Source organism: Dermacentor variabilis, chromosome 3 (genome assembly GCF_050947875.1).
Source record: "Dermacentor variabilis isolate Ectoservices chromosome 3, ASM5094787v1, whole genome shotgun sequence".
Taxonomy (NCBI): domain Eukaryota; kingdom Metazoa; phylum Arthropoda; class Arachnida; order Ixodida; family Ixodidae; genus Dermacentor; species Dermacentor variabilis.
In genome coordinates, this window is record NC_134570.1 from 116613281 (window position 1) to 116639509 (window position 26229).

The window sequence follows — 26229 nt, forward strand, 5'->3', positions numbered from 1 at the left end:
TTGTGTGTGACGACTGTGTGACGACGCCATGAGATTCGGATGATAAAGGTGTAATATGACGACGAGGAAACGACCGCGACAGCATCTAGACGCCGAACACCTACGTAGTAGCCCAAGCTGTCAGACAGGGTGAATCACTGAGCCGTAGTAGAAGGCGTGACGACTACAGCATGACAAAAGTGATATCACGAAAGTTGAAATAAATACAACTGAACGACTACGAAGGCATCACTATGGTGGTGCGACAACGAATGCATGACGACTGTGTGACTACGGTGGCTTGACATCAGAGTGACGAGTGTCGAATGAAAAAGCTGGAATGACGGTGATGGAATGAGCACGACGGCATCACGACCACGACCTAGCGGCTCAAGTTATTACACCACATGGGTTATTGTGTCGTGCTGGATAGCGTGACGACCGCGGTGCCATGACGGCAGTTCGATCATGAAGCTCGAAGGACAATGGAATGAAGCCGATGGCACGACAAACAGGATCACATACCTAGTGGCCTAGCACGTAGAAAATTTGAGCCACTGCGTCTGCGTAAAAAGCTAGATAGATAAGCTCAAAACGGCTGAAATAGACAAAGAATGCTATTCGCATTAAAAAGGCAAATATGTGGATCTCGTACCTGCCACGTGTCTGCAAAAAGCTTTCATGACTGATACGGGATCTTACGGACGACACGCATGAGATGAACAGCGCAGTCAGAACTGCGTGAAAAGATGGAGAAGTTCCACGACTAAGGATTTACTCCCTGTCAATTACGTAGCTGTTGCTTCGTGTTCATGACGAAAAGAAACTGCTGTTCGCGAGGTGGCGTTCTGCACGCTGGCATTACGCACATCAAAGCTGAGCCGAAAAAAATTATAGGAGACTCCACATGTCATAGCACGGCAACTTTATTTGAACACCGTTACATAAAAGCTTGGAGATATCAAACTGTGAGCATGTCTCTTTCATATACATCGCACTTATACTTTTCTCGCAAGTATAGAAATAGCAAAATATAGTCAAAGGCGCGCATCAAATCGAGCAAGAAACACAAAGCAAAATCAGAAAGAAAGGCAGTATGCCGTAGACACGCTGTGAATAATTTTTGAGCCATCCCTCAACACGAAACATGAACAATCAGTATCTCATCAGAATATATTGTTACTTAACAATATTAATAAAATACTGAACATATTTCGAGCGTCGCATTTGTTCTTGAACAAAGCACGCCACGCATGCTATGACAAGCACAGCTGAGGCTACATGAGGCTTGGCAGAGATATGATAATCTACAATTCGGTAATCTGGAAGTTAATGTTCACTCCTGATTGAAGTGCGAAACGCAATGCAAACTGCGATATGGTGCTATTTATATCCAAGCTGCCATAGAGTAGATACACTGCGAGCACCTGTTTGTACAGTGATTCTTACACTTTTCAAATATGTGCCTAATCCCTGAATGAAGATAAAAAGCAACGTACAAAGAAGAATCACTGCAATTGTTTCATTATATGGTGCCGGTATTGTAACAAAGTTTTCACACACACACACACACACACAAATATATTTAACCATCACCCTGGAAAGGGTTGCAACAAGATCAACAGCCCGCGAGAGCGTTTTTTTGCATTCGGAAGTTGGTTAGAATCTACTGGTACAATAACTACAATATTGGCGCGAACTTGGGCACCTCAGGCGAAGGTCTGGTTCTAAAGAAACAGACTGCATCTTTCTGGAGCTATAGAAAAAAAATGCTGAAGAAAGCCTTACTTCCTTTGTTTTCAATTCTTGTCGGCCTTTCTTCAACTCTGAACAGCGCAAGTCGGTCGCGATGAGATTTAAGTGCTATTTTCACTCTCTACTAATGTTCTTAAAAAATTCGTCTTTAATTAATTGCCTGCATTTGTCATCGTGTATGTGTGAGGAGCAATATGCCCCTCAAAATACAGATTTTACAAAATATTACACCACTTTGTAAAATTTTCTTCCAATATGCTATACCTATGCGCGCTAGCGTTATCATACAGGCAGTTAGGCGCATCACCGTCTATTCAATGCCACAAGTTTAAGTGCCGTCTAGCGGCGAGAAACTATCATAAGACCATCCTTATATACTCAACTGGCATGTTCGAAAGGTTGTTCGACAAAGCCAAATGCCGCTTAGTTCGTTTTCTTTGTGCTTTTTTTTTTAGGAAAAGACACTTCCAGTTGATATACACTCGACCTTGGAGGTGATGTTGTGCAAAAAACCTCTTAAGATAAATGGTGCTCTCGCTTAATTATTATAGACTTCCGTACTCACCTCCACGTTTACAGTGAAATCACAATACATGGGTCCTAGTCACTTAAGAAATATTTTCCCGAGAAAAGGAAAGTTTACGCGTCTTAGTCACAAATTTTTACTGTAAATGCGGACACCACTTCACTATACGCTTCGGCTTATGAAGAAACTGGCTAAGGAAACAGTCACTGGCAGTTAGAGGCTATGGTGCTAAGAGGCGGCGACAGGTCACAACACCTACAAAGACAACGCAGAAACAACGCATACGAAGCTCCACAACGGCTGTTTTAACTCGTTTGCGTAGTGCAGGCCTATAGAAGGTCCTGTATGTAGAGTTGACGCGTTAGCCATCTTTATTTGTGAGCGTTTCTTTTGTCTCAGTGTTTGTGAATTTTCTGAATATTTTCTCATCTTTCTTCATTACTCTCACTCTTATTTAATATTCCACCTTCATATTTGGCCCCAACCGCATGGAGTAGCATGCCAAGCGTTTCACTTGGCTAGGATGACACTAAAATCAATATTAAGTGAAGTTGAATTTGTAGGCCACCGCTTCAGAATACTAACTAAATAGGTTATTTTTTTCATGAGCATGGGTTTGGTTACCTAGAAGCAGCCTACAAGCTAGAGAAGTTCGGCGACGTCAACTTGGCGTCCGAGAACCAGCCTCCCTTCATCCCCCTTGTGATGTCATATCTTGACAGCCGTCTACATGCTCAGGCCGAGTTGTTTTGTCAATGAATAAGGAATACATTTCATTTAAAGCAAACATTTAATAAGCTAACTAGTTTTAATTTTCTTTTACAGAAGGTGCAGAAACAGGTGAGGTTATTTTGAAACCTCTGACACCACCCTGATTTACCGGTGATGCGTTTGGGCCCCAATATTAAAAAAAAGGAAAGCTTTGCCCTTAATAGTGAATACAAATAGAGATTGAAAACAGTCAGAGAGAGCAAGGTCTCGATTAAATTAGATATTTCTGTACAGGGATTGAAAGTGATACTTCGTCTAAAGTTGTTTCGTGTTACTGTTTATTGTTTCATTAAATGGTCGCTCTCATATGAACTGAAGGTTTCCCCCTGCCTTAGGTTGACGACAGCTGAGAAAGAACGCACCAATTGACGTAATGTACAACACTCGGATATGAGCGCATGACGAAAGAGCGAAACATCAAAGTTATCCGCTGTGATTCAGCTGTTTGCGACAACTTCATCTTTCCGCTGTGTGCTAAGTGAATGGTGCTCGTAACTAACGAGAGGAAATAACGCCTGGACGTATTGCTAAATACCCCACCTGAGGCACATAAAGATAACGCCATAGTTAGTCGAACGTTCCACGCTGGAGAGGTTATAGGCGAATTTATGGGCTCTTGGGGAGTGGAGAACGAGGAATTAACCTTCAAGTCGATGCAAAGGTAAGCGGCCAACTCAGACATCAGAACTATGCATCCGCGCTTTGCTATCCGAAAGCTCTGTCGCGAAGCGTCTGTAACGTGAACCCGTTGATGCATAACTCTTATCCACAAGATTTTATGTGTGTTTTATCCACAAGCATATTTATGTGTAGTAAAACGCGGATGCTGAATATCGGATGGTTACAGCACTCCCTAAGTGGTTCCGCTGACTTACTTACGATGTGATGCTAACTGTCTGACTGGCAGATATCTTTATCACGTGCCCCTGATTACGCACGTTCAAATGCCGAGAGCGCTACTGTATTTTCATATCGTAGCCATTTGGAACGGTTCACGATATGGAGTCGTTAATTATCAACTAAACGATGTCATTGCTCAGCATGACTGTTACACTTCTGGAGCCCGTCACACTTTTATGATGCAGGCTTCTGCTGGCATTTATTAACTGTATTCCGTTACCTCTTCCCTGTGAAGGGTCGTGAGAGATCGCTTTACCTCCAGCCTCTAGCACTTCATCAGAGGTACCTGAGCATTATGGCGGGCTGTAGGCAGAACATCTTTACGCATCGCACATGAACATAGTCCACTGTACACCATCGTCAGTTGCACTAACTTTTTCATTCTCCTTCACCTCCTCCGTTTCTCCAACGTGCGAGAAGGCGAAAATCAGGGACAAGGCGCCTCTACTTTTTGTCACATTAAAAACATTCTTTCACTCTCGCAAAGGAGTTTGATAAATGGAACATGAATGTTTAACACCGCGGCACATTGTCCTTCACGCTGAAGAGCACGGTCACGCATCTGCCTATGCCACGCCTCATTCTTCCATTTCGCACAAAGAAAATCATCTCCTCGCCATGACATCACTGGTGTTGTCGCGTACGCAACTGCATTATTCGCAGTAATCTCCAGTCAACAAAGCAGTGCAATGTCGGTAAGCTCTGGTCGGAATGACTAGGCACTACATGACTAGGCACTACATACGTGACCATACGCAGCATGCCAAAGCTACAGGGAAGCTTATGAATTTCTGACAGTCGTCTTTGACTTCAGTGTGTTCGATGCTGAAGTGAGTTTTAATCGCATCAAAATGGCGCCTGCAGATACATGGCACGATGTAGGCAATAATTTCCCTAACATTATGTATAGATAAGCCTATGGCAAAGCAAGTAAACTGCTAGTGTTCATTTTTGCAAATGTTAAACAATAGTGCCCGTGCACTCCATACCTAGCTTCATATTTCACACTTTAATAAGTGTCTTGATAAAGCATGCAGTATGTTTGTTGTCGGATCCGACAGTGAGTTGGAATATTTGCTTGTGAAGAAACTAAACACGAACACACAGGCCTATCACTTTCGCGTTTCGAGCACGAACCTTCAGAGAAAGTTTTTCTCTGGGGAATTAGCTTTAAGCATTGCTAGTTAACCTGTGATTTTGTGCCATGATGAATGCTGTATCGTTGACAGGGGTAGTATTTATATTAAAATCAAATTTCTGCTTGGCAGACATAACTAGTTCCTTCGTTTCTCTCGCACAGAGATTTGTGCAACTTCGATCACACTTTATTTTAGCTAGGGGCGACAGTTATATAACGCAAGCTTGATAAGGAAAGGCAATCTTCATTTTGAGTTAATATCCGGCCGAACATAAGCACAGTTAAAATCATGCGTGCTCTCAGCGCAGTCACTGACATCGTTACGTTGCTAAAAGTATTTTTTTGTTTGCCACGGCAGAATAAACAACTCCCATTAAACGCGACGTGTGGAGAATTGTTTTGGACTCCGTAATGATTAGAGATATGACCATAAGAGGCAGGGAGATGTCACATGACGCAGCAGGTATCGTCATCGCTTAGCGGAGCCATTTGACAATACTGTGTGCGGTGACCCCTAGCGGCAGTGGCATCGTCCTCGAAGCTGCGGTGGCAGCGCCAGCAAAAGAGGCGTCGGCAGGACCAGCAGGCGTCCACCTTGTTGCTGGTGTTACGCTCCAGGCGTGCCCTGCATGACGGGCACAAGGCCCGCTTTCCGGGATCTTCGTTGAGCCATGACTGCGGATAGGCAAATTAGCGAAAACATTTTAGAGAAAGAGAACTCGGGTATTAAGTGCTTTCTATAGCGAGAGCGTTACTATAAGCGGAACCATTCCGAAATCGCACTTAACCGGAGGGATGTTGCTTCAATATTCGAGGGAAAATACCGGCGGACAGCTTGAACGTATCTCTATGGAGATGGTTATCGTTATTACGAGGTTTTAATTCATGAGAATGTGACGCTAAGAAGACACATCCCGGAAGACTTTCTATAACGATATACTGAGGCTGGTGGGAGCCGCTTTAGTTTTCCCAAAACTGGCATGGGAATGCATCATGAACACGGCCGGTCTCTGTGGTCTGATTCACGCGCATCAAGTCTCAGACGTTAGAACGATACAGGTTAGTAAGACACCTATCGAATATCAACGACATGAGCTACGGAAATGAGAGCACTAAGAAAACCCCTCGAGTGCTCACGTTCCAGCGCGGTGGCAAGCGCGTCGCGTTTTCACGGTTCCAGAGTGCTTGCATACCTTGTCATTGGCACCGTTCGGCGACATGGAGTCCTTGAAAGTGGCGCACGAGATTCCGTAGTGGTACAGCGACCGGCAGCTGCAGGAAAACGTGCAGACGATGATCATCGCTGTGTGTTACACTACGGATGAGCCGCAAGGCGCGACGTGATAACGAGGCTGTGGGTGCTGTTAGCAATACTGAAGGCAACACAGGAGATTACGTTTCGTGGTTCATGACTTACGCAAATCAGGTTGTGTACATAACCACCGTCATTATGAACTTGCACGTACGCCATGGGAACGCAATATTTGTGCGCGGCGGCAAGCTTTGTAGACTTTTCGGTGGGTTACATCACAGAAAGCGGCGAGAGTGAGCAAGAAGCGGAACGTCAGACTATGAACCCGGTTTTCTTTTGTTTACAGCTTAAGTATTTCGCTATCTTAACTGCAAGTCGCAGCAACGAATGTGTTCGCAAAAGCAAAGGCTCCACATTGATTTACACGTGCACGTTTCATTGATGGTAGTTTGACATCTTTAGCTGGTCAAGTTGCGTCGCAAACTCAAAAGTTAGTCTACACGACAACGAATAAAGAAAAAATAAATGGTGCCTGACATCGTGCAATTAATGTCATATTTCAAATCCAAGCCCATCCTGGAGTCTGTTTTGACGTTACCGCAGACATTAAAAGGGTGCTAGAATAGAATAAAGCAACGAGGGTAAAAATAAAGAACCGGAACGTGGAAAATTATAGCATTTTCGCAGGAGAGTTTTATGACGTGTTGTAAAACGCCACGGAACCAGGTGCCCTCGAGTGGTTTAGAAATCCCAAATCCAAACTGAAGCTAATATTCCTATAGCCGCAAGAAAACGAAAAAAGAAGGCGCCAGAATTCTTCATGGTGTCCACGTTTTCGTCTTTATAGCATTTGGCACTACAGTGCTGGAAGACGGCCGAGCATTCGATAGTGTTTAAGTCAGAAGACCCGTTCCCACAGCTTACATGGTGTGATAAACAAACCACGGCTGGGAAGGTGGCGCCAGTCCCAAAGCGGACGTCATTCCACGATTCTAAAGGGACGTGTGTAGCCTTGAATGGAATGTCTCTCTCACAGTTAATTGACATCGTTGACTTTCCCATATCGCTCTTCTCTCTCTCTCTCTCTCTCTCTTATGCTGAGGTCTACCATGTTAGGTCGAATGATATGTGTTGAGAAACGCACTTGCGGGTTTTGCCCATCGCTTATTATTACCCTAGATTAATTGACAGTGCCAAAGAATAGACTGACTTCATGCTAAGCATGGTGGTAGGACTAGAGTTTCGTTCAAGAAGCGCACTGCGTTTTTACCATGAGAAACAACCTACCCATCGAGATCAAAAGGCAGGGTGGCGGGAACAACGACACAAAAAGGGAAAGGAGGAACAAACGCGCCCCCCAGCATTCCACTAAAGTTCACTGGAAGAATCCACCGTAACATCGTCATCGGCATTGTACTCATTGTTGTCTTCAATCCTACGTGTAACAGGAACGCAGGGATTCCTACTGTCATTATGGCGGCAGAAGGGGCGCCGCGCATGCGTTTTGAACGGGGTGAAATCGGTCTATTGCAGGTTTCAAAAGTGCGCCAGTGGAAGCGCCACTCACCGGAAGCAGACGGCGTTGGTGCATCCGGGGCAAACGTGCACGTTGCCCAGGACGTGCACGCCCTGTGCCTCGGCGTCCATTTTGGAATCCAGCGCAAAGTGGCATTCGGGTGTCGGACAGGGCAGCCACCTTCCGTCCAAGTCCGCTGCGACGCTGCACTCGAACGACCTTCGTGCGAGGTCGCTCAGCAAATCCTGGTTGTTGCCCGTCACGTGGGTAATGTCGGCTATCGCCCACGGTGAGTCGCAGTCCTGAAGTCGCGAAGAATGCGGCACCGACGGTTCACTATTAGTGGAATCCGTAAGAAACGAAGATTACACTCTAACGAAAGCTTTCACCCTTTGGGGGCTATCTTCTCTTCAAACTAATAAGAAAAAATTCTCTTGCGTGCCTTTTCTTTCTTTCATGCTCCATGCCCTGTACTTTCAGGCCACAAACGGTGCGTACGGATTAGGATGACAGCGTTCTTGATGGGAAAATAGGGAGTGGGGAATGACAAAGAAAGGAACTGCGTGCGAGATAGATGAGCAGTAATGTTCGGGGGTAAGATAAGCACTAAAGAGTAAACCTTGTCTTTAGAGTGTTACAGCAAACTTTTAAGTGACATTGAAAGACAGTTTTAGTGACGCAATAGCATTTAAGCCTGCCAAAACATTGTTTGAAAAGAACATTTTATGTGATTCTTCACAAAAACTGGTGGATATTACTGGAGAGAATGGAACTTGGGTTTTATTGAAAATTTGAGACTTCACACCGGTGCGTCAGTGTGCCTTCGCGCATTTAACAGTGTCTTGTCGTACTTGGTTCGTATTGCTGCAAGCTATGTTGTCCAAACTAGTGAGATTGCATGCTTTCTTTCCTTTCAAATTCATTGAAACCCACTTTTAGCGATAAGCGGTAAGTGGTAAGCTATACCGAAGTAGACACTATATATCTGTGTTTCCCCATATATTATATGGTACATGCCCGATATATCTACAGTAGAGGGGCATATAGACAATCAGTATGAAATCTTGTACATTTTGGTATCATATATGTTTCATATCATATATAGCATGCGCCACGTCATATTTAGGAACATACGGGTCAATATGGGATCTCCACAAGTTCATGTGGGACCACAGGATACATTGCGTGTAAGCTTTCTCTATATGGGAAGATCAGATGCGTTTACCAGGTACTGCAAAGAGCTACGGTGCTGTGCATGGTGTGCAGGGCCACCAACATCTGCATTCAAGTACTTGTAGCAGCCCAATTTTTACTGGGTAGCTCGCATATTAGCCTCTAATAAAGAGGTCCTTGAAATTCGCCGTCACAGTTTGCGCTTTCGGCCCTAATGGAGAAGAAATGTTGATGTTATCACACAAAGATGGAAAATAAAGATGTGGATAGCTGAGAAGATCGCTTTCATGCACAGTACGCACCTTTTCGAAGCATGTCAAAGGCAGGGGAGCTCTCTTGAAGACCAGCAGCAGGCACGATTCGCAGTGCCAATGACCGCACAGCTCGAGACGGTGCCCACTCCCCGAGAGCCGGTCCTTTTGAGCGTCGCCCGGGGGCAGTCGGCAGATGGGGCACCGCTGTCCGGCATCGGCCGTCGATTTTTCGTCCACTCTGCTCTTCGGCAGCTGGCCCACAAGTCGTTCGGCCTGCGTCGACAACAACAACAAAAAATGACGAGAGATTTGTCGCCGAGTGGGCGCGAGCTGTTCTTTCAAGTCGCCACGACATTTCGCAGCGATGCTGTTAAGGGGTGTTCCGCCATGAAGCTCTTGCAGTTTGCGTCGAAGCAAGGAAAGTGCTCGTACGGCCTGGGCACCGCCGAGAACGCGCAGCCAAACTCCGGCGTCGCCGTAGCAGGCGCGGCATCCAGGAACGTACATCGGTTACAACGGAGATAACAGAAGCGCATAGCTAGGATATAGTGGAGCATTTAATAAGGTTCAAGAAAGCTTAAGTATAGCGACGGAATTGCAGCAGATATAGTGAATCGTTTGCTCAAATCTTGAGTCTTGCAAACAGAGCCCTTATACTTCGCGCGTGTCCAAAAATTTTCTCATCGGCAACTTGGCTGCATTTGAGGAATAAGTCTCTCGCATCGGGATATGTCTCCGAAGGTTTTCTCGAGTGAATCGCTCGAGTGATGGATGTTGATGCAGAGGTTGACGAATGTGATCCGCTCATTTTATAATGCAGTGCTTGATGAACCGTCAGTGGTAGCAAATTTCTTATTTCTTTTGACAATGGAACAAGCATTTTCGCATTTGGTGGTAGTATTCTGAGAGTTCAAAGTTTCCTTATATGTTAAAGGGGCGGTATCGTAATCAGTTGCTCGACCACGTGCAAGCATGGTGCTTCTTGTGATCTCACTTGGCGGTGGAAGTCTTTTTTTGCGCCGGTATAAAAAAAGAAAGAAAAAGAGACCGCGGTGACGAGAAGGCAACGACGCGAGCAGCCTCTATTGTGTTAGCGACAAGATAAACTTCTGTGCGATGAAAAAAAAAAAAAACGAAAAATTTAACCGGAAAGTAAGCCTCAGATTACGGCGGCTCTAAGCAGATATTTGAATGCTCAAATTGGTAGGGTTTATTTCCGCAAAGATGGTCTGTGTAAATTTGATATTTTCAGTGCATATCCTACGAACCTTATACTGTGACTGCTTTTAAACCCATTTTCGGTTGGGAAATATGTGACTAGCAAAGTCAAGCGACTTCGTTTATGCGATACACCTCTTGACGTTTCTAATGCGTGGATCAGTTTTACGTTTTCAGAGGCTCAGTTTTCGACGTTTCCATGTCTTTACGAATTACTGCACTTGGTAAGACCTTACCTCTCTGATGGCTGCATCTGTTCCGAGAATCTCGACCGTTTCGAACTGCCCATCGAAGGTGGCAGCATCCAGCTTGCATTCTCTGGCTAGATACCAAGGGTCATCGCCAAATGTGGTGATGAAGGACTTCAGCACTGTAAACCCTTCTCCGACGAGTGCCAATCTTTTCCTCTGCCGCTTCTCCTGCGCAAAAAAAGTCATGCATTGGCTGTTACCTTGCGATCAACGGAAGTTCCTGAACAGGGCTTCTACTGCTGCTGCTCGGAAGGTTTGTTTTAGGTGGCGGGGGTAAGGTAAATCAGTTTATTACGAGAATACGCGAGAGTTGTTTTGTGCGCAGCCTGGTTAACCTGTCACGGTGAGGAATTGCATAGAGGCCGAATGAAAAGACGGGGTAATAGACAGTCCATGCCTTTCACATTTCCAGATGAAAAAAATGCAAGCTAAAATAAAGTAAGAGTAAGAACTACAAGTGCCGATTACGCGAATTTTCGCTGGTTATTGCAACCGCTACCTCGCAATTTAAGCTCGATATTTCCCAGATTTACACCTTAACAAAATTTGTTCATTTTCGTGATCCGCTGCTCATACTCTCGTTTTCAGTTTCTCGCGCTCGCATACGGGCTTGCGCTGACGTGCCGACTTGACCGTTGCGGTGGGAACTCTTGTTTTCCGCGCCAGAGGTACGTAAGCGTACGAGGAAGAAACGCGCAGGACAGTCACTGCTCGTTTACAATATCTACGTATTTTTTTCGCGCTGTACAACTACATCAGAAAGTCGTAGAAACTCGCCAGAGCTTCCCCACTCAAACTAAAGACAGTGCGCGAAAGCCTACTGCACATCGCAACACTCAAAGATGAAGGCGTCTTAGACTTCGAAAGCACCCTTTGTACAGTAAGCGCAAGGATGACTCATCTAATTGCGTGGAAACAAAAAGCGGCCGTTTTAAGGGACCGACCACCGCACAGGAGGTGTCCTGAAACATCGGTGAGACAGAAAAAACCTCCATTTACAGGGATCGAGTATTCTGTTCACGATTTAAGTAGGCCTTATAATTTGGCGCAGAAAGCTGCAAAATCAAAACGGTATGTGACGCGAAATGGCCGTGAAACCTTGGTTTTGATAGATGGATTCCAGCACATTACTGTACGTAGGTTGGCTGTTATTAGCTGCACAATGGCGATCGTTTAAGGTCGTAGTCTTCATGACACACATGCGTTTGCGCTTTATTGTATGAGTGTTACGAGGTTAAGGAAATCAGGCTAGCGAGCGGTGCTGCCTCCGTGGCAGCGAGTGGAACGGCAGACCCTTGGGGAGTCGTGGTGTCACTCACTGGGCGCACATGCGTGATTTTGCACGCGCGCAAGTTTGCGGGCGTGTACCCGGAGTTCCGGGTACACGCCCGGGGTTGTTGGAGAAGTATGGGAGAGGCCTTTGCCCTGCAGTGGGCGTAACCAGGCTGATGATGATGATGATGTCCCGGAGTTCTGTCGTCTCGCTGTGAGATGCAAACGACTCTCAACTAATGTGCCGTAAGTGGGTACCAGCGCTACATGAATAGCATCACTGGCGTACTCTAAACAGGCTTCCCCAGTGCCGCCGTACAATTGCTTATAGCGCTCAATTACTATTTCCGGCATGTTTCCAGCGTATGAACTCGAGATCATCATTACGACTGCAGATCGCAAAATCCTGGGAAAGAATATTCGACGGGGTTTCCTGCGTTACTACTACAGGATTGGGCACGCTGACCGATAAGGTTTCCGGTGAACCGAAAAGAAAAAAAAAAGTCGAATACCGCAAAAATGGGTTATGTGTCTGAAAAACGCGCCAATATTGCAAGTCGCTGAGCTGGTGCGAGGCGAAAGCTAGCAATTGTCACTTATTGCTACTAATTTTGGCTGCAAAGATAATTGTTTGTAGTTAGCGCTGTGCCTCCATTTCTTCTCTATTCCGCTTACTATAATAGGAAGTTGAATGATATTACCTGAACTCAGTGGAAAACACGGTTTCTGAAGCACAATTTTTGTGGGTACAATTACAAGCAGTCGATCTTAAAAACGATAACCATGCCATATTATATATCTTCAGAAACTTTCACATCATTAGAATCTATAATTTACCAGTTCTTCAAGAAACGGTGATCACTGCGTCTTATATTCAGTGTTGCACATAACTATGTGCACTTGGAGAATTAATGTTTAATGACGATATTTACTTTGGTTTTCGAAGCCATATTCTTCGCATTCGCGATGCATGCATTGCTACGTTCAACACAAGCGTTCTAGTTTTTATTGCTCTGGTCTCATAGCGAAAGCCAGGTAACTCACGACACCACTCACATACAATTTGGCATTGGGGACGATACAATATGGAAATACATATAATTGAGCATTGCAGGGCTTTCTGTTGTATCACATGAATTAGTTGACCGCACTCATTATAGACAACTGTAGGGCATTCGAGAAACAATACGCATGCCATAATCGCACGTAGTTCTAGGTTATTAACTTTACGGAGCACTGTTTAGCTCTCTTAGGAAGAGTACGCTGAAGTTTTTGCCGAAGCACTCACAAAGCCATAGTGCATCAGAGCTAGCAGCCACTCCTGACCATCAATCTAGATTCATACAGTGAACCGCATGGTCAACTCAATCCGCGCACGAGCTCGAAGGCTAAACTGCAGCAGATGGCGTTATTCAGTTGCACTGGGACACGTAACACTAGTCCGCGGAGCAAATTGAAAACGCGCTGCACAGCCTGCATTGATGGGCATTTTTTTAACGATAGATTTCGCTTTTCTATACCTTTGGCCATTCACCATTGCTCGAACATGGCTCGGACGCTGCCGTTGCTGCCGGGTGGGCCATTCAATGCGGCCCATGGTGAAAAGAAAACGAAGGAGAATGCGGAAGAAATGGAGCATGATACAACCCGAGCCCAGCTCTAATAGCAATTATATCGACGCGACCTCGCACCACAATTTAAAAATGTTTACACCCTGAAGGTTGTTTTTGTGTTGCAGTGGTAACACCCTTACCGTTAGGGCCTTACAAGAAATATATAGGTCGACAGCGGAGCTCTAAGTAGACGTGCGGTGACAGATATAGCTGAGAACTATGTAATCATGCCGACAGTTTTGGGCGCACAGAAATATTCCGCATGAGAGTTTGATATCTCCCCCTGTGGAATTCTCTTGCCGGATATTTGTGTGCGCCGAAGACTGTCAGAACGATTACATAGTTTTCAACTAGGTCTTTTGTCATCGCACGTCTACTGGAGCTCGGCTGTCGGCCTCTATAACTCTTTGTAAGGCCTTAACAGTAAGGGTGTTACCAGTGCGACAAGAAAACACCCGCAAGGGAGTAAACATTTTTACAATGCATGACACTAAACAGGACCGGGACTGCTCGGCCCATGTTTTCGGCAACTCACCCATGCCTTGGTGTGCCTCTTCAGCATCTCGCTGGCTGCCGCGACGAGCTGCGCTTCGCCAACCAAGCGGGTTTCGCCAGGCTTGCGGTACACGTAGATGCCACCGTCGGGCGCCATGGCCTTCAACACTTCCACGACTCGCTCAGGGCGCACGCGGGAGTCGACACGCGGGGCGTCGGGGCCCAAGATCATTCTGTTGAAAAGGTGCACAGCCTTGTGAAAATCGTTGAGGTTGTTAGCCTTTAGCTTGACTCGAACCGCACTTTCACCACAGGGTGTCGCGTCGCACTTGATGTTATCCTCAGGACGAAGTCCGTCTTGACGACGAAGCTCCTCTTCGATTTGGCCCTGAATCGCTTCGAAGAAGGAGCATGGGAAGTACAGTGTTCCCTCCACGAGAATGTGTATGGCCATCGGCAACGTGGCAATGCCGTCCTCACCTTTCCGGTCGACGGGAACTGGCGAGCCCCTGAGCAACGTGCAGGCGCCCTGAGCTGCGTTTGGATCCTCGAAGCTGAGCCACCCTCTCTCAATATAATCTTCCATCCTCGGAGTGTTGAGAACCAGTTTGGGACTGCGTTCACGGAGTTCTTCGTCAAATAGTTTCTGTACAGCATCCCCTAATGCTCGCAGCTTCTCGACAGGCGTCTTGCGTGCAGCTTCACGTACGAGGCTTACCTTCTTGACGTCTACTGATAGCGACGAGCGTATAAGACCTTCCAGCGCCGACTGGCTCACCGTCGAAGGCAAACCCGTGATGTACAGTTGGCAGGATACCTTCTTGTCGCGATGGATAGTCACTGTGTTGTTGTCCAAGCGCACTCTGACGGGCAGCCGCGCCGCCACGCGGTCGTGCGATGCCTGGTCCGGTAACTGGGCAAATGCGGTCCCCGAGCACAGACGGCGTGGTAGTGAGATTTGGGCGCGGAACGCTGGTCTCCGCTCCCTTTGCTCTTGACGGTACTCGAGAGAGTCGCCCTTAACGGTTACTTTTAGGTCGCCGCCCTGTTCAGAGAGCGCGCGGTAGGCATTGTCGGCTTCTGGCGCCGTTTTATAGGTGATCTCAAAGGTGGAGTCTTGTTTCATGTACCGGTACAGGACTATCTCTCCCAGTTCGTTCACCCTTCTGCAAAACTCGGTGTGGGTCATCCTCACGTCGTACGCTAGTATAGTCCGGAAGGCAGCCGGCGCGAGTAGTTCGTTGACGTGACCTCCAATGCCGAGAACGGCGAGCACGGGACGTTCCTCGTAGGGAGATCTAGCCGGTGTGAGAAAGGCTTCCCGGTCCTTTCTGGACAGTTTTGTTACCTGCTCGCTGACGATGCTCTGAAGGCACCGTAGAGCTTCGAAGCAGTACTTTTCTTGTCCTCTTATCACGACACACTGTCTCGCTGCGTCCCGTTCGAGGTGACCCTTACTGCCATCTGTGGCTATTCGCAGCTTTTCCTCAATGACCTGCAGCGCGCTTGTCGAGTTGAACTGATGGTTCCAGATCAGCTTTCCCACGGGACCAAACCGTTCCACAAGTTCCTGATTCGTTTCTTCTGCACGGTAAACTTCACCGGTCGGTTCGCGCTTACAAAAGGACACCGGCAATGCGGCGAAGTTGAGTAGCTTTACCGTGTTATCGCCGTGAACTTGAGCGAATAGACAACAGACAACGTTCTTCGGCTCTATCGCCTCGGTATCAAATAGCGACAATGGCGATACCTGCAAGTGATCTCCCAAAGTGGGGTGTTTGTAACCGTGTTGGTCCGCTTGCAGCAGGCCTTGGGGGAAAGACTGTGCAAGCAGTTCACCTAACGTGATTGTAGCGTTTTTCTCCTCCTTTGCTGAATCGGCAGCGAGATTTCTGCCTTTGAACTCGGTGAACTCCTGCTGGATACTTCGAACGGCGTTGTGAAGGTAGTTCATGAAGTTTTCGTTCACGTCATGCACATCGCACCAAGAGCTTTTCATTTTCTTGGGTACAACCAGCCAGTTCTTGTACAGCTGAATCACCCCTGAAAAGACGCTGGATCCGTCGGACACAGGGAAGTCGCGCTGATTTCCGCCTTCTTTCAGCGGCCTGTAAGCCACAAGCAAGTCTTCGAAGACAAGGAGTGAAAGTAGGATCGAGTCCAGGGACGGAGCCTTGCCCATTGAGCACAGCACAAGCATGCCAAGTCGGGGCTGTAGACTCGTCTGACACAGCCTAGCGCCCAGGTCAGTCGCTTGTCCTTCAGCGTCTAACGCCCCGATCTGTTTAAGTGCAGTTTTTACTTCATCCAGCAGCGTCTTAGGGAGCTCATTGACAAAGAGAGCGTCGGAGGTCTTCTGCTGAGCAAAAAGACGAAGAACTATGTCCTCCAAGTACTTCGAGCTGTGTAACTCAGCTGGCGATGAAGGGACTAATGCAGCTTTACTGTAGAGACGGTAGCAAGTACCGCATCCGTGTATTCCTGCCAAAGTTCTCCTTTCTTCTGCCTCAGTTTCAGTGACGTAAGCGAGCTGCATGACGAAAATTCCAGACCGGTAAACGGCCTTCAACGTTAGGCCACTGTCAACGACACAACGCACACGCAGTGCACTCATGACTGCGTCGGGACATTCCACGGCAAAGATCACCCTCCAGCATCCTTTCCGCAGAGGGTCGTTCTTGAGAGGAAATTTTGTCCAGCTAGAGGACAATACTTCGTGGGCAACAGCCACGTCAAACTTTTCCTCCCGAATTCTCTGACCCAAAAAGCCATCCGCAAGAAAAGCGTCTGTGAGAGATGGAAGAAACACAAGAACGTCTCCGCCGGCCGGTGCTTCTGCCGTCTGGCAGAATTCGAGAGCTGTGCAGACACATGCCATCACTCTATTTGTCGGCTTGCCTTTCCAGATGACATCTACTGGAAACGCCAGGACGCACCGGATAATGTTCTCGGTTTCTAGACAAAACGCCTCTTGGATACGTCTGCAGGCAACGGAGTGATTGCCGCACAAGACTACACCGACTTTAGACACGAAATATTTCCGGATTATTGTCAGCACAGCCCGCTGGTAAGCGGTGTCTTCTTGCAGCTCATCGACGATGATGGCCTGGAAGTCAGAGAGTTCCATATCGCGGCGAAGAATCTCTTGAAAGAAGTGTCGCGCGCTAGTGAAAACAACTGCGTTTTCAGAGTTGACCTTTTCGGTAGTGCTGAGCCAGCACTGCACGGGTCCCAATCCACTCACAGATCCTGCGTCTTTCGAGCACTGCTCGGCTGTGAAATCACTGGATTGCACACTAAGGACACGGAAGTTCAAATCTTGCGCATACGACGCCACTTCAAGTGCTGTTTTAGATCCCGGTGACGACATCAGGAACACTACTTGGCGCCCAGACAAAGTTTCGAGAATTGTTGATTTTACGCTGTAAACGACTGAGCCCCTTTTGAGCCTAGCAATTTCAGTGGCTGTGGCGTCGTCAGCTTGTTGAGGCGACTGAGGCAAATCAGAAATGATCTTCAAGAAATGGGTCAGCTGAGCCTCGTAAATTGTGGCCTGATATTCATACGCTGCCTGTAACATTGGCGCAGTTTTTTCGTCTCCCTTGAGGCTACGAATTCTTTTGCTCACAGCTTCAAGTTTCGCTTTGTGATTAGTTATTGCAGATTTAACCTTCGAAGCCCGACTCGGCTGTTCTGGTGTTAATTTGTCGACTTCTTGAGTGGTGTCTTTTGAAATTATTCCTAAGCAGACCGGCACGTCCTCGTCATCCACTAGTGGATCGTTGAGAGCTTCAACTGCTTTCCTCGCCTTGGTGGCGCTTGGATAAACGAGGCACACGATGTCTTTGCCGCCGCAGGCAACCTCGAGTGTAAAATCCTGTGGTACGTTGAGGTGCGACAAGTACTCTTTCCAATATACCGCGTTCGTAGGCTCTCTGGGAACTAGTAAACCCACTGTCGTGCGGAAGGAAGGCTGCGCGCCTGTCTCTGTAGCTTGATTCTTTATCTTCGTCATTTTCTCAATCGATTTATCTTCTTGAACACGGGCGCCGACTGATGAAACACTCTTCTTCAGGTCGTTCTTGCTTTCCTTGTCTTTGCCTTCATTTCGATGGCCGGATGAAAACATTTTGGCTGCCTTTGATCCATAGCTGCTTTTGAGGTCCGCCAGGAACGCGCTGTAACTGATGCTCTCGTTCGCCGCGTCCCTCAGCGCTCTCTTGGCCTGTTCGTTGTGAATGAGCACGACGTCGATGTGGTCCGTGTACCGCATCTCGTGTATTTCGGCCGCGAAGTCCACGTCGCCCGAGATGAGCACGATGCGCGAGCCCGTCAACTTGTGTGCGTCCGAGAAGCGGCGCAGCACAGTGCGAAGCTTCTCGTCGGCCGCGTTCTTCTGGTCACCCGGGACGTGTATCACCGTCACCAGTGCCTCGTTTAGCTCGGCGATCACGGCAGGGCTCATGCGCGCGGTATCGCAGGCGACGACAAAGTCCGCCTCGCGGTATCCCGCGTAGAACCTTTGGCGCACCTTGAGCACGATCTCGTACGCCGGAACTCCGTTGGGCACCGCGCAGTTCTCGATGTCCCAGAAGACGCTGATCATGCTGGTCAACAACGAAGCACCCGCCGCGACCGGCCGGCACGGCTCGAAGCTGACGTCCCTCTGCAACGGAACTCTGCGTTTGATGACAGCTTCCGTTCGGTCGACCAAGTCCTTCCGCTCGCGAGAGGCCGAGGAAGCCGCATTTTCCCCGTCGTTGCCATGCCGGGTGGTGAAGCCAGCGTGTCGGTGCGTCGCGTAGTCGCCGTCGGCGTACTGACTCCTCGCGTCGCTGACCTCGGAAACGCTGCGCGCGCAGCTTTCGGAGAGCACCGACCGGTCGCAATCGTTGTTCATACGACGCACAGCTCGTTTGAAGTGCAGCAAGCTCTCGCCGGCGGTCAACGGCACGTTACCCTCACGACGGTGGCCTGCAGTGTCCAACCAACTGCTCCACCCACCGCCGCGTCCTCTTCTGGGATGTGCAGCGTCTCGGGGAGACCTACCGCGGTCGTGCAGCTCACGACCTCGTGGTGCGCCCGCGTAACCGTGGTGGGGCGGGCCGTGCTCATATCGCTGGTTGTGGTAGCCGCCGGTCCCGCCGTAGCCATAGTGCTGACGTTGGTGAACATCGGCGGGGGGACCCGTTGAGTGTCGGCCTCTTCGGCTGGCACCGTATTGCCATGTGGGATCGTAGTAATCGGGCCTGGGGAGGCAGAAATACGTGCTTAACTTCTTGGAGATACCATAAGAAAGTTCAATGAAGTCGCATACGATGACAGACGTGGCTAAATTAACCACGGTTTCATTAAGTTGTCAGTTCTAAAGCAACGCTACCTTGGCGAACCCTCACACACTTAGCTGTCCTTGGCTGCTGCTGCTGCTATGTGCTGTTGACTTGCTGGATAACTCACACAGAAAATAAGGGCTACATGACTTTGGATGGATCTTCGATCTCCAAGGTCAACAACCCGATGATGTAACCGTTAGGCCTCGATCGCATGCATACTTCTTATGTGCCGAAACAAACTGGATCTTTAAGGCGTTTTCTGAGTGCGTCCGGTCGCGTAGGACGCTCGACGGCATGGGCTCATACTCCAGTTTCTATCAGGCCATATGCAGAAATAAACCGTGCGAATATTCACACCCCGTGCGAACATCACATCACATTATTGTTGTAATGCGTGCGGTTCATGACGATAGCACTGCATTAGATTACACGTTGCACAGCATGTAGATTTTTCGCAGGAGTGTAATCATCAACGCGTTGTTTTTGTAAACGTTTAAAATATTTTACAGTTGGTTAGAGAAATATTAGGGCTTTGCTTGGCTGGTTAAGCTCTGCGCGAACAGGTTGGCTGGACCGTGCAGACTGATCAGGCAGCTCACGTACGTCTGCGCTAAAGTACCTTCATCAGCTTGAGTTTATGCCTCCAGCCATCCGTCGAAACGCCCAGCTCACCTGTGGTTACCGGAATACCAGACACGTTCGGCGCTGCGACAGAATGCTCGCAACGCACGCTGCTCCAACACCTCTCGCTTGGGATCGACTGCCAAGCAGCTGGTGGAGAGTTAGGAAATACTTCGCGCGCTCGCTCCTAAAGAACCGGAAGTCGATGACATGACGTGCTATCATGACACAGAGCCAGTGAAGGAGGAGCTTAGCCCCCGATCACTCGGCGAACCAGTTGAGGAGAAAATTCATGACTATGGGGGTGGGTAACTTGTAATCGTCCGTAGCTCTCTTAATATGAGACACTTCACACAAACTGTGGTGCGAATGATTAACTTTAGTTGTGCCCTACGCGTCTACAAAATTTGTGCGAGCCGTTTCAGGCGCCCTTTAACAAGACGAGCGCTGCATCTGCACAATATTTTAGTACTCTTTTTAAATAATATCAGCGCTACGTGTTTCTGTACTTGCATAATCAGTTATTCGCTGTTCTGAAGTAGTTAGCATATATAATTTCTGTAGGTGTAGCTTACATAAGAAATTTAAATTGAAGAAATTATTCGTTCATGGTAGCTAATTTGCAAAAAGAAAGTTCCAAGTGACACTTGACGACACGGCGAAAGTTGCGTCGTGAGAGCAGTTTGTTTAGATCTAGGTAAGTAGAGACGTTTCTACACTCGATCTGCCGTCTGTTTTAAATAGTTGCTAGTGTAACAGTTTGAACTAAATAGGTTTGCTTATCTAGAAATGCGCATTAGACAAGTATAAATGAAAATGATACTCTAATTAATTTCTAGTTCGTTTTCTTTAACTGGAACAAAGCTAAGGTGAATATTTCTGCCTTGTTGCCTCTATCGATCATTTTATGAGCGTTTCCCCGGATTGCTCGTTCATTCCCTCTGATATAGCGGCCCGATATTCCGCATAGTGATTTCGTCGCAGATATGCTTCGTATCCGCCATTACAAAGTATTTTAACTGGCTCTGAACTTGTGCAGCTGCCCAGGAAGCTTTCGCACTAAGACCCCTCGGTCTGTATTCCTGTATACACGGAGAAACACTTAGCTCGGTGGTTCTTATCCAAATACATGCAAACGGAGAAATCATTCTACTTGGTACTCACTGCAACATATTTGTTGAGCCTTATGTGCCTTGAAAGAAAACATATCTAGTGGCTTGTGGGAGATAACTTTTTTTTTTCGCTGGCAATGTGTTTTTAAAAATTGTCGGGAATTGCCAAGCTTTCGGAAATCAAAGCTACCAAACTCACAACTGCGTCACTTAGCAATGAAAAACGACATCACAATTCTCTACACCCCTTGCACACGTTTCTGTACACAAACTGCCACCGAGAATAGGCGGGGAAGGTGCTTAGACTGCGGCCACGCCCACCGGCAGCCGAGAAAGCCGCGCATGCATGGTTGAAGTTGCCTGGAGCAGTGGACTCAGGTGGTGAAGGTGCAAAGCTGCCTGTGAAGGGGCGCGTTCTTCTCGCTAACAACGCTTCGGTACGACCCTGCTAAAACTGCTTATTGCCTCTGCGTTGAAAGGGAGTGCCGCCGATGTTAGTTCGCTGTTCTAGCGAAGCTCCTATCGCGCACGTGGAGAAAAAAGGAAGAAAAAGCAGAGGCGGGTGTAGAAGTTGCTGGAGCTTATCGTTTCCGGCTTTGCAAAGAACAGTTGCAGCGGAGCCCAGCGCGTACCCGCCGCGGTGGCCTGGCAGCTATGCTGTTGCGCTGCTGAGCACGAACGCGTGGGAGCAAACCCCAACCGCGGCGGCCGCATTTCCAAGGGAGCGAAATGCAAAAACGCCCGTGTACCGTGCATTGCGGGCAGGTTAAAGGTCCCCTGGGGGTCAAAGCTGGTCCGTAGCCCCCCACTACGGCGCACCTCATAACCAAATCGTGGTTTTTGCACGTAAAACCCCAGAATTCAATTCAAAGCCAAGTGCATGGATGTTCTCCCTTATTAAAAAAAAAAAAGAAAAGGATGTCCGCAGTAGAAAATGCTATGAAGCTTAATATTTCAGAGAATCCGGTCCATGCTAAGAAAATTCCGCATTCATTACACTCACTTCATAGGCTCCCGCTGTACGTCATTTCATGCCACTTAGGCAGCGCATCAATGCCCCCTAATTTTCGTCAGGGGAATTCCGAGAACATCTGGAGCTATTGAAACAGGCACGTTATATTCAACTAGGTACAGGGTTCCCAAAGCCGGCAAACACATAAAGCCATATTGCGTTCGCTGCTGCAGCCTGCCTGCATGGCTAGAAAGTAACCACTCTAGCATTGCTTACCTGAATCTGACACTGACTGAATGTAATTAAGAGTTAGTACACTGAATCTGGCAGACAGACAACTAACCGCCGAACCTGTTTGAGTAGCTGTCGGCTCGCGAGTCCACCTGGCCTCCAAATCTTCCTCCGCGAGTTGGCGGTGGTCCGCGAAAACTGGTTTCTTCAAACGCACCTCCGCTGGCTCCATAGCGGTGGCGTGCCTGGTAGTGGTCCCTTGCCCGGTAGTCACCATGTTGATTCATAGTGCAGAGCAGTAGGCACTCACTTGCGGCGTAAGAAAGAGCGCAAGCTACTTTTGATGCACGCATGCACACAACCAAACCTAGAACGTACGAATCAAAGAGTTAAGAGTGGCTATATATCTTAATATATGCTGCAAGCCGAAAGGCTCTTTATGATTGGGACTGAGCTCCTGTGTTTCCTTTCGTCTCGTTCATGTGTATATATATGATGATGAAACTGATGAAAATAAATATTCACAAGTTCAAGAACAACAACAACACTATTAATTTGCAAACGCTTCGGCCACGGACAGGCCTTCATCAGAATGGCGATAATCGGAGTGACTCTGACGGAGGCCGAGCCACCAGCCGAAACGTTTGTAAAGTAAAAGTATTCTTTTTCTTGCTGAACGTGTGGATATTTGATGATTTTTTTCTCCGGGTTCAGGGAACACTACTTTTCGACTTTACATCGACGTATACCCTGCAGGTGACGTCATGGACGCAGCCTCTCACCGCGTGCTAGTCCACAAACATGGCGGCCACAATAATGTCAGTGAATCGCATCGTCGCGTGCGCTATCGTGAACAAGTGAAACGCGAAAAGCGAAAAGCGAAGCGCGTGCCCGAAGCATAACACGTGGGTATCCAGAGTGCGCCGTCGACGAGTCACCCTTGCTAACACGCGTGCGCATATACGGCTTTCACGCAAAGAGCGGTGGACTCGCCTGCTGGCACCGTCGCCTATACACCACATTGATCGGTGCTCGTTTCCTCATACGACCCGCAGATATAGGATGTAGATTTGTGTCTCGTCCCGCGTCGCCATACAGCCTCACGAACAACTAACTAGCCCAAGCCATCATCTTGCTATACGGGACAGCTACAGCAGCAGGGCGCGCAGCCCCACGCTCTGCGCGAAAACCACATGCGTGCCCATCTGGACAAGGATGACTGGCTGGTGACGCGCTTTATATACTGTTAGTTGTGCTTCGCACATAGTTTTTTTTTTACAATAGTTAATATAGAGAATTCTGGCCCTGCGATCTTTCATCACCATGGGAATGATGGCGAGCACACGGACTTGTCTCATCTTCGTGCTCGTGGCCTCAGATGTTCCTGCGGTTTGGTTCAGTACACTTTATCTGCCTGTATACACAATGAGCCTTTACAGATTGTAAATCACTGCATTGTTTTTTTTAATGCAGAAGGAAATAAGACTCTGCGATAATGCACGATCGCTACCAACTAATTGCAGCGGTACTGCCTGTCGAGGTGACCAAATCGACACGCGCCAATTTGCCCGCGGGGAATTGTCCAGGATAGGAGGATTTGAATTGTCGATTTCGATTTCCAGGAGGAAATTTCAATTGGTCAGGATAGGAGAATTTTTTGATGGATGTCGTTTTTTTACCAGATTACCAGCGTGATCAATTTGTCTTTCGGCGCAGGGCGTGCGGATCGTACTGCCTCGTTTCCTTACACGTGATGAGCGACCGAACAAGGACACGCAATAAACAACGACCCAGCGCTACGTCTTTCTTATTTACACATCGTTTATAATGAGTCAATTCGAACTTGCATTTATCCTACACGCCCGTCTTTAATGCCACAGCATTACATATGCCCCATTACGCGAAAATCCGTCGGCGCAGTCGGCATGACCGAAAGATGGTGCCAAAAATGGCCGACAGCGCAAAGTGTAAAAGACAGGTCAAAAGATGCTCGGACGCACGTCAAATTCCTCAGGGTGGTTACTGTAAGCAAAGGAAGGTAATCGCTTTGAAATTAAATGTGGGTAAACTACGGGCTAGATGGAAATCGAACCCGGACCTTCCGGGATCGAGGCGCGCACGCTTTCGCGACGCCACTTCGGCTGCACGGCTCTGGCTCCCAAAGGGTTGCTGAAAATAGCGACCCTTTTTCGCAATCTCCCTGTATCTCTTTCTCTGACCAATGGTCTGCCTACTGCGTGCCTCATTGCAAACGTCACGTCTCAGCCATCTGGCTGATTGAAGGTGTAGCCTAGTGCTTGTGTCATTGGGCAAGTGACGGCACAGCCAATGGGGAGGAGGTGGCGCTACGTCACGAGTGTATAACGTGAGTGCGTTCATGGCGTTCCGAGGTATAGAAACGGTACATGCTTTCGCATTCCCACGTGTAAGCAGACGTATGTGTGTCTGCAGAACTTCGTTTTTTACGCTGTAGCCTAAGAGAGCGGCTACGATGACGTCAATGCAAGCCATTCATGTGTTGGTACTGTTGGTACTGTTTAGCGAGGGGTATGTTTCCATGCGTTAGTTCCGTCCGTCATACTCTACTACATAAAGTTGCTCAACGTGACTCATGCACCACGGGTATCAGCGCCGATGACAGAACAAGCTAGATAGACATAATACGAGTGCTTGTACAATCTTCTGTGGCACGGCATTCCATGGCATTCGATAATAGACTATCCCGATTTCCTACTCCCGTGACTCATTCTTATTGTTTGAACTGTTGATTGCAAATCATGCATGCAATTTTTCTTCGCATTACGGAAACAATAAAACGGCGCTTGTCCTACAGTTATTGCGCATAACCCGAGATTTTATGCAGAGCCAGCATTCTTCCAACAGCGTTGCTTACACTGACGGACAGTTTGCTTAGTTTTGTGTACCACTCGGCCAGCACATATCCACGCAATGTGCGCGCGCCATATTGGTGGCTTCGGCAATATAACTGTTTGTAATGTCATAAGACAAATGGCATGCACGTGCGAAATTGCTCATAATTATTGTACTTCATTGGAATGCCTAAAAAAGAAGAAAACAAAGGTGACTTTCGAACCCGTACACATCGCAGCGCACAAGACAAAACGGGCACGCGTTAATCTTTCAGAGGTGTAGACCTATGCACTACGCGACAAGATGACAATCATCGCAGATTTCGGTCCTTGTAAATAAAGACCTTTTGCAGGCCTGCAAATTATTTTTTCCCAACTGTGTACTCAGGCGAACAATCGGTTTAATTTTGCACAGGGTAAAAGGCCACCCGAAATGTCCCGTTGCGTTACGAATGGGCCATGAAAATATACGACAAAATCTCGCTCCGCGCCGAAGAAGCTCAAATAACCACGCTTTAAAAGTAAGGCGTACTGCAGGATCGGATCGCTTGAACACCGACAGGCGGTATGAAGCGAGAACAACGTCCTCGCAACTCACCGTTTTCCAGCAAGTGTTGCGATCCCATATGCATCTGGCGACCGTGCTCAGTTTCTGCCGACGTCCCTCGTATGTGGCTGAGATGAGCGCTGTGAAAACCGCGGCACCGTCGCACAGCGAGGCCTCGGTGACGAAAGGATATCGCGAATATCGGCGGCGGACATGCGCTGAACGGCTCGCGCGCTGATAACCACTCGGCGTCGCTATAGAGACGTGATTAGTCTTGAAGGAAATAGGCGAGCGAAAGGCGTGGCGATGTGATGTCTGGCTTATTGTAGTGTGTGCGCGAGTAACATATGCGCGCGTGCTGGACGCGGGCAGTTCTGCAGTAGAGATCTGCTTGCTATCTGTCACTACCGTTCAGCTGAGACGCGTCGCGTTTCCGCGAGAACGATTTGC

At 47.9% G+C, this 26229-nt stretch overlaps 1 protein-coding gene across 1 annotated transcript; it reads right to left on the reverse strand.

Annotated features, from left to right (window-relative positions):
* Positions 1-1726: 1726 nt before the first annotated feature.
* LOC142576213 (uncharacterized) lies at positions 1727-25913 on the reverse strand. Its single transcript, XM_075686231.1, has 8 exons — positions 25831-25913; positions 22483-22671; positions 14154-19362; positions 10719-10901; positions 9313-9537; positions 7889-8139; positions 6263-6341; positions 1727-5744 (listed from the first exon to the last, which is right to left on the reverse strand). Exons 2-8 carry the CDS (start codon positions 22647-22649, stop codon positions 5517-5519), a joined length of 6342 nt encoding a protein of 2113 aa, XP_075542346.1. The 5' UTR covers positions 22650-22671; positions 25831-25913; the 3' UTR covers positions 1727-5516.
* Between the last annotated feature and the right edge of the window lie 316 nt (positions 25914-26229).

Bases quoted from the DNA above. Each gene is read 5' to 3' on its own strand.
- LOC142576213 (XM_075686231.1), bottom strand. From the start codon at position 22,649: ATGAATCAACATGGTGACTACCGGGCAAGGGACCACTACCAGGCACGC. The intron at 8,140-9,312 runs GTGCGTACTGTG...TCGCGACTTCAG, and splicing joins CTTTGACATGCTTCGAAAAG to GACTGCGACTCACCGTGGGC. The intron at 5,745-6,262 runs GTATGCAAGCAC...GCCTATCCGCAG, and splicing joins CGAACGGTGCCAATGACAAG to TCATGGCTCAACGAAGATCC.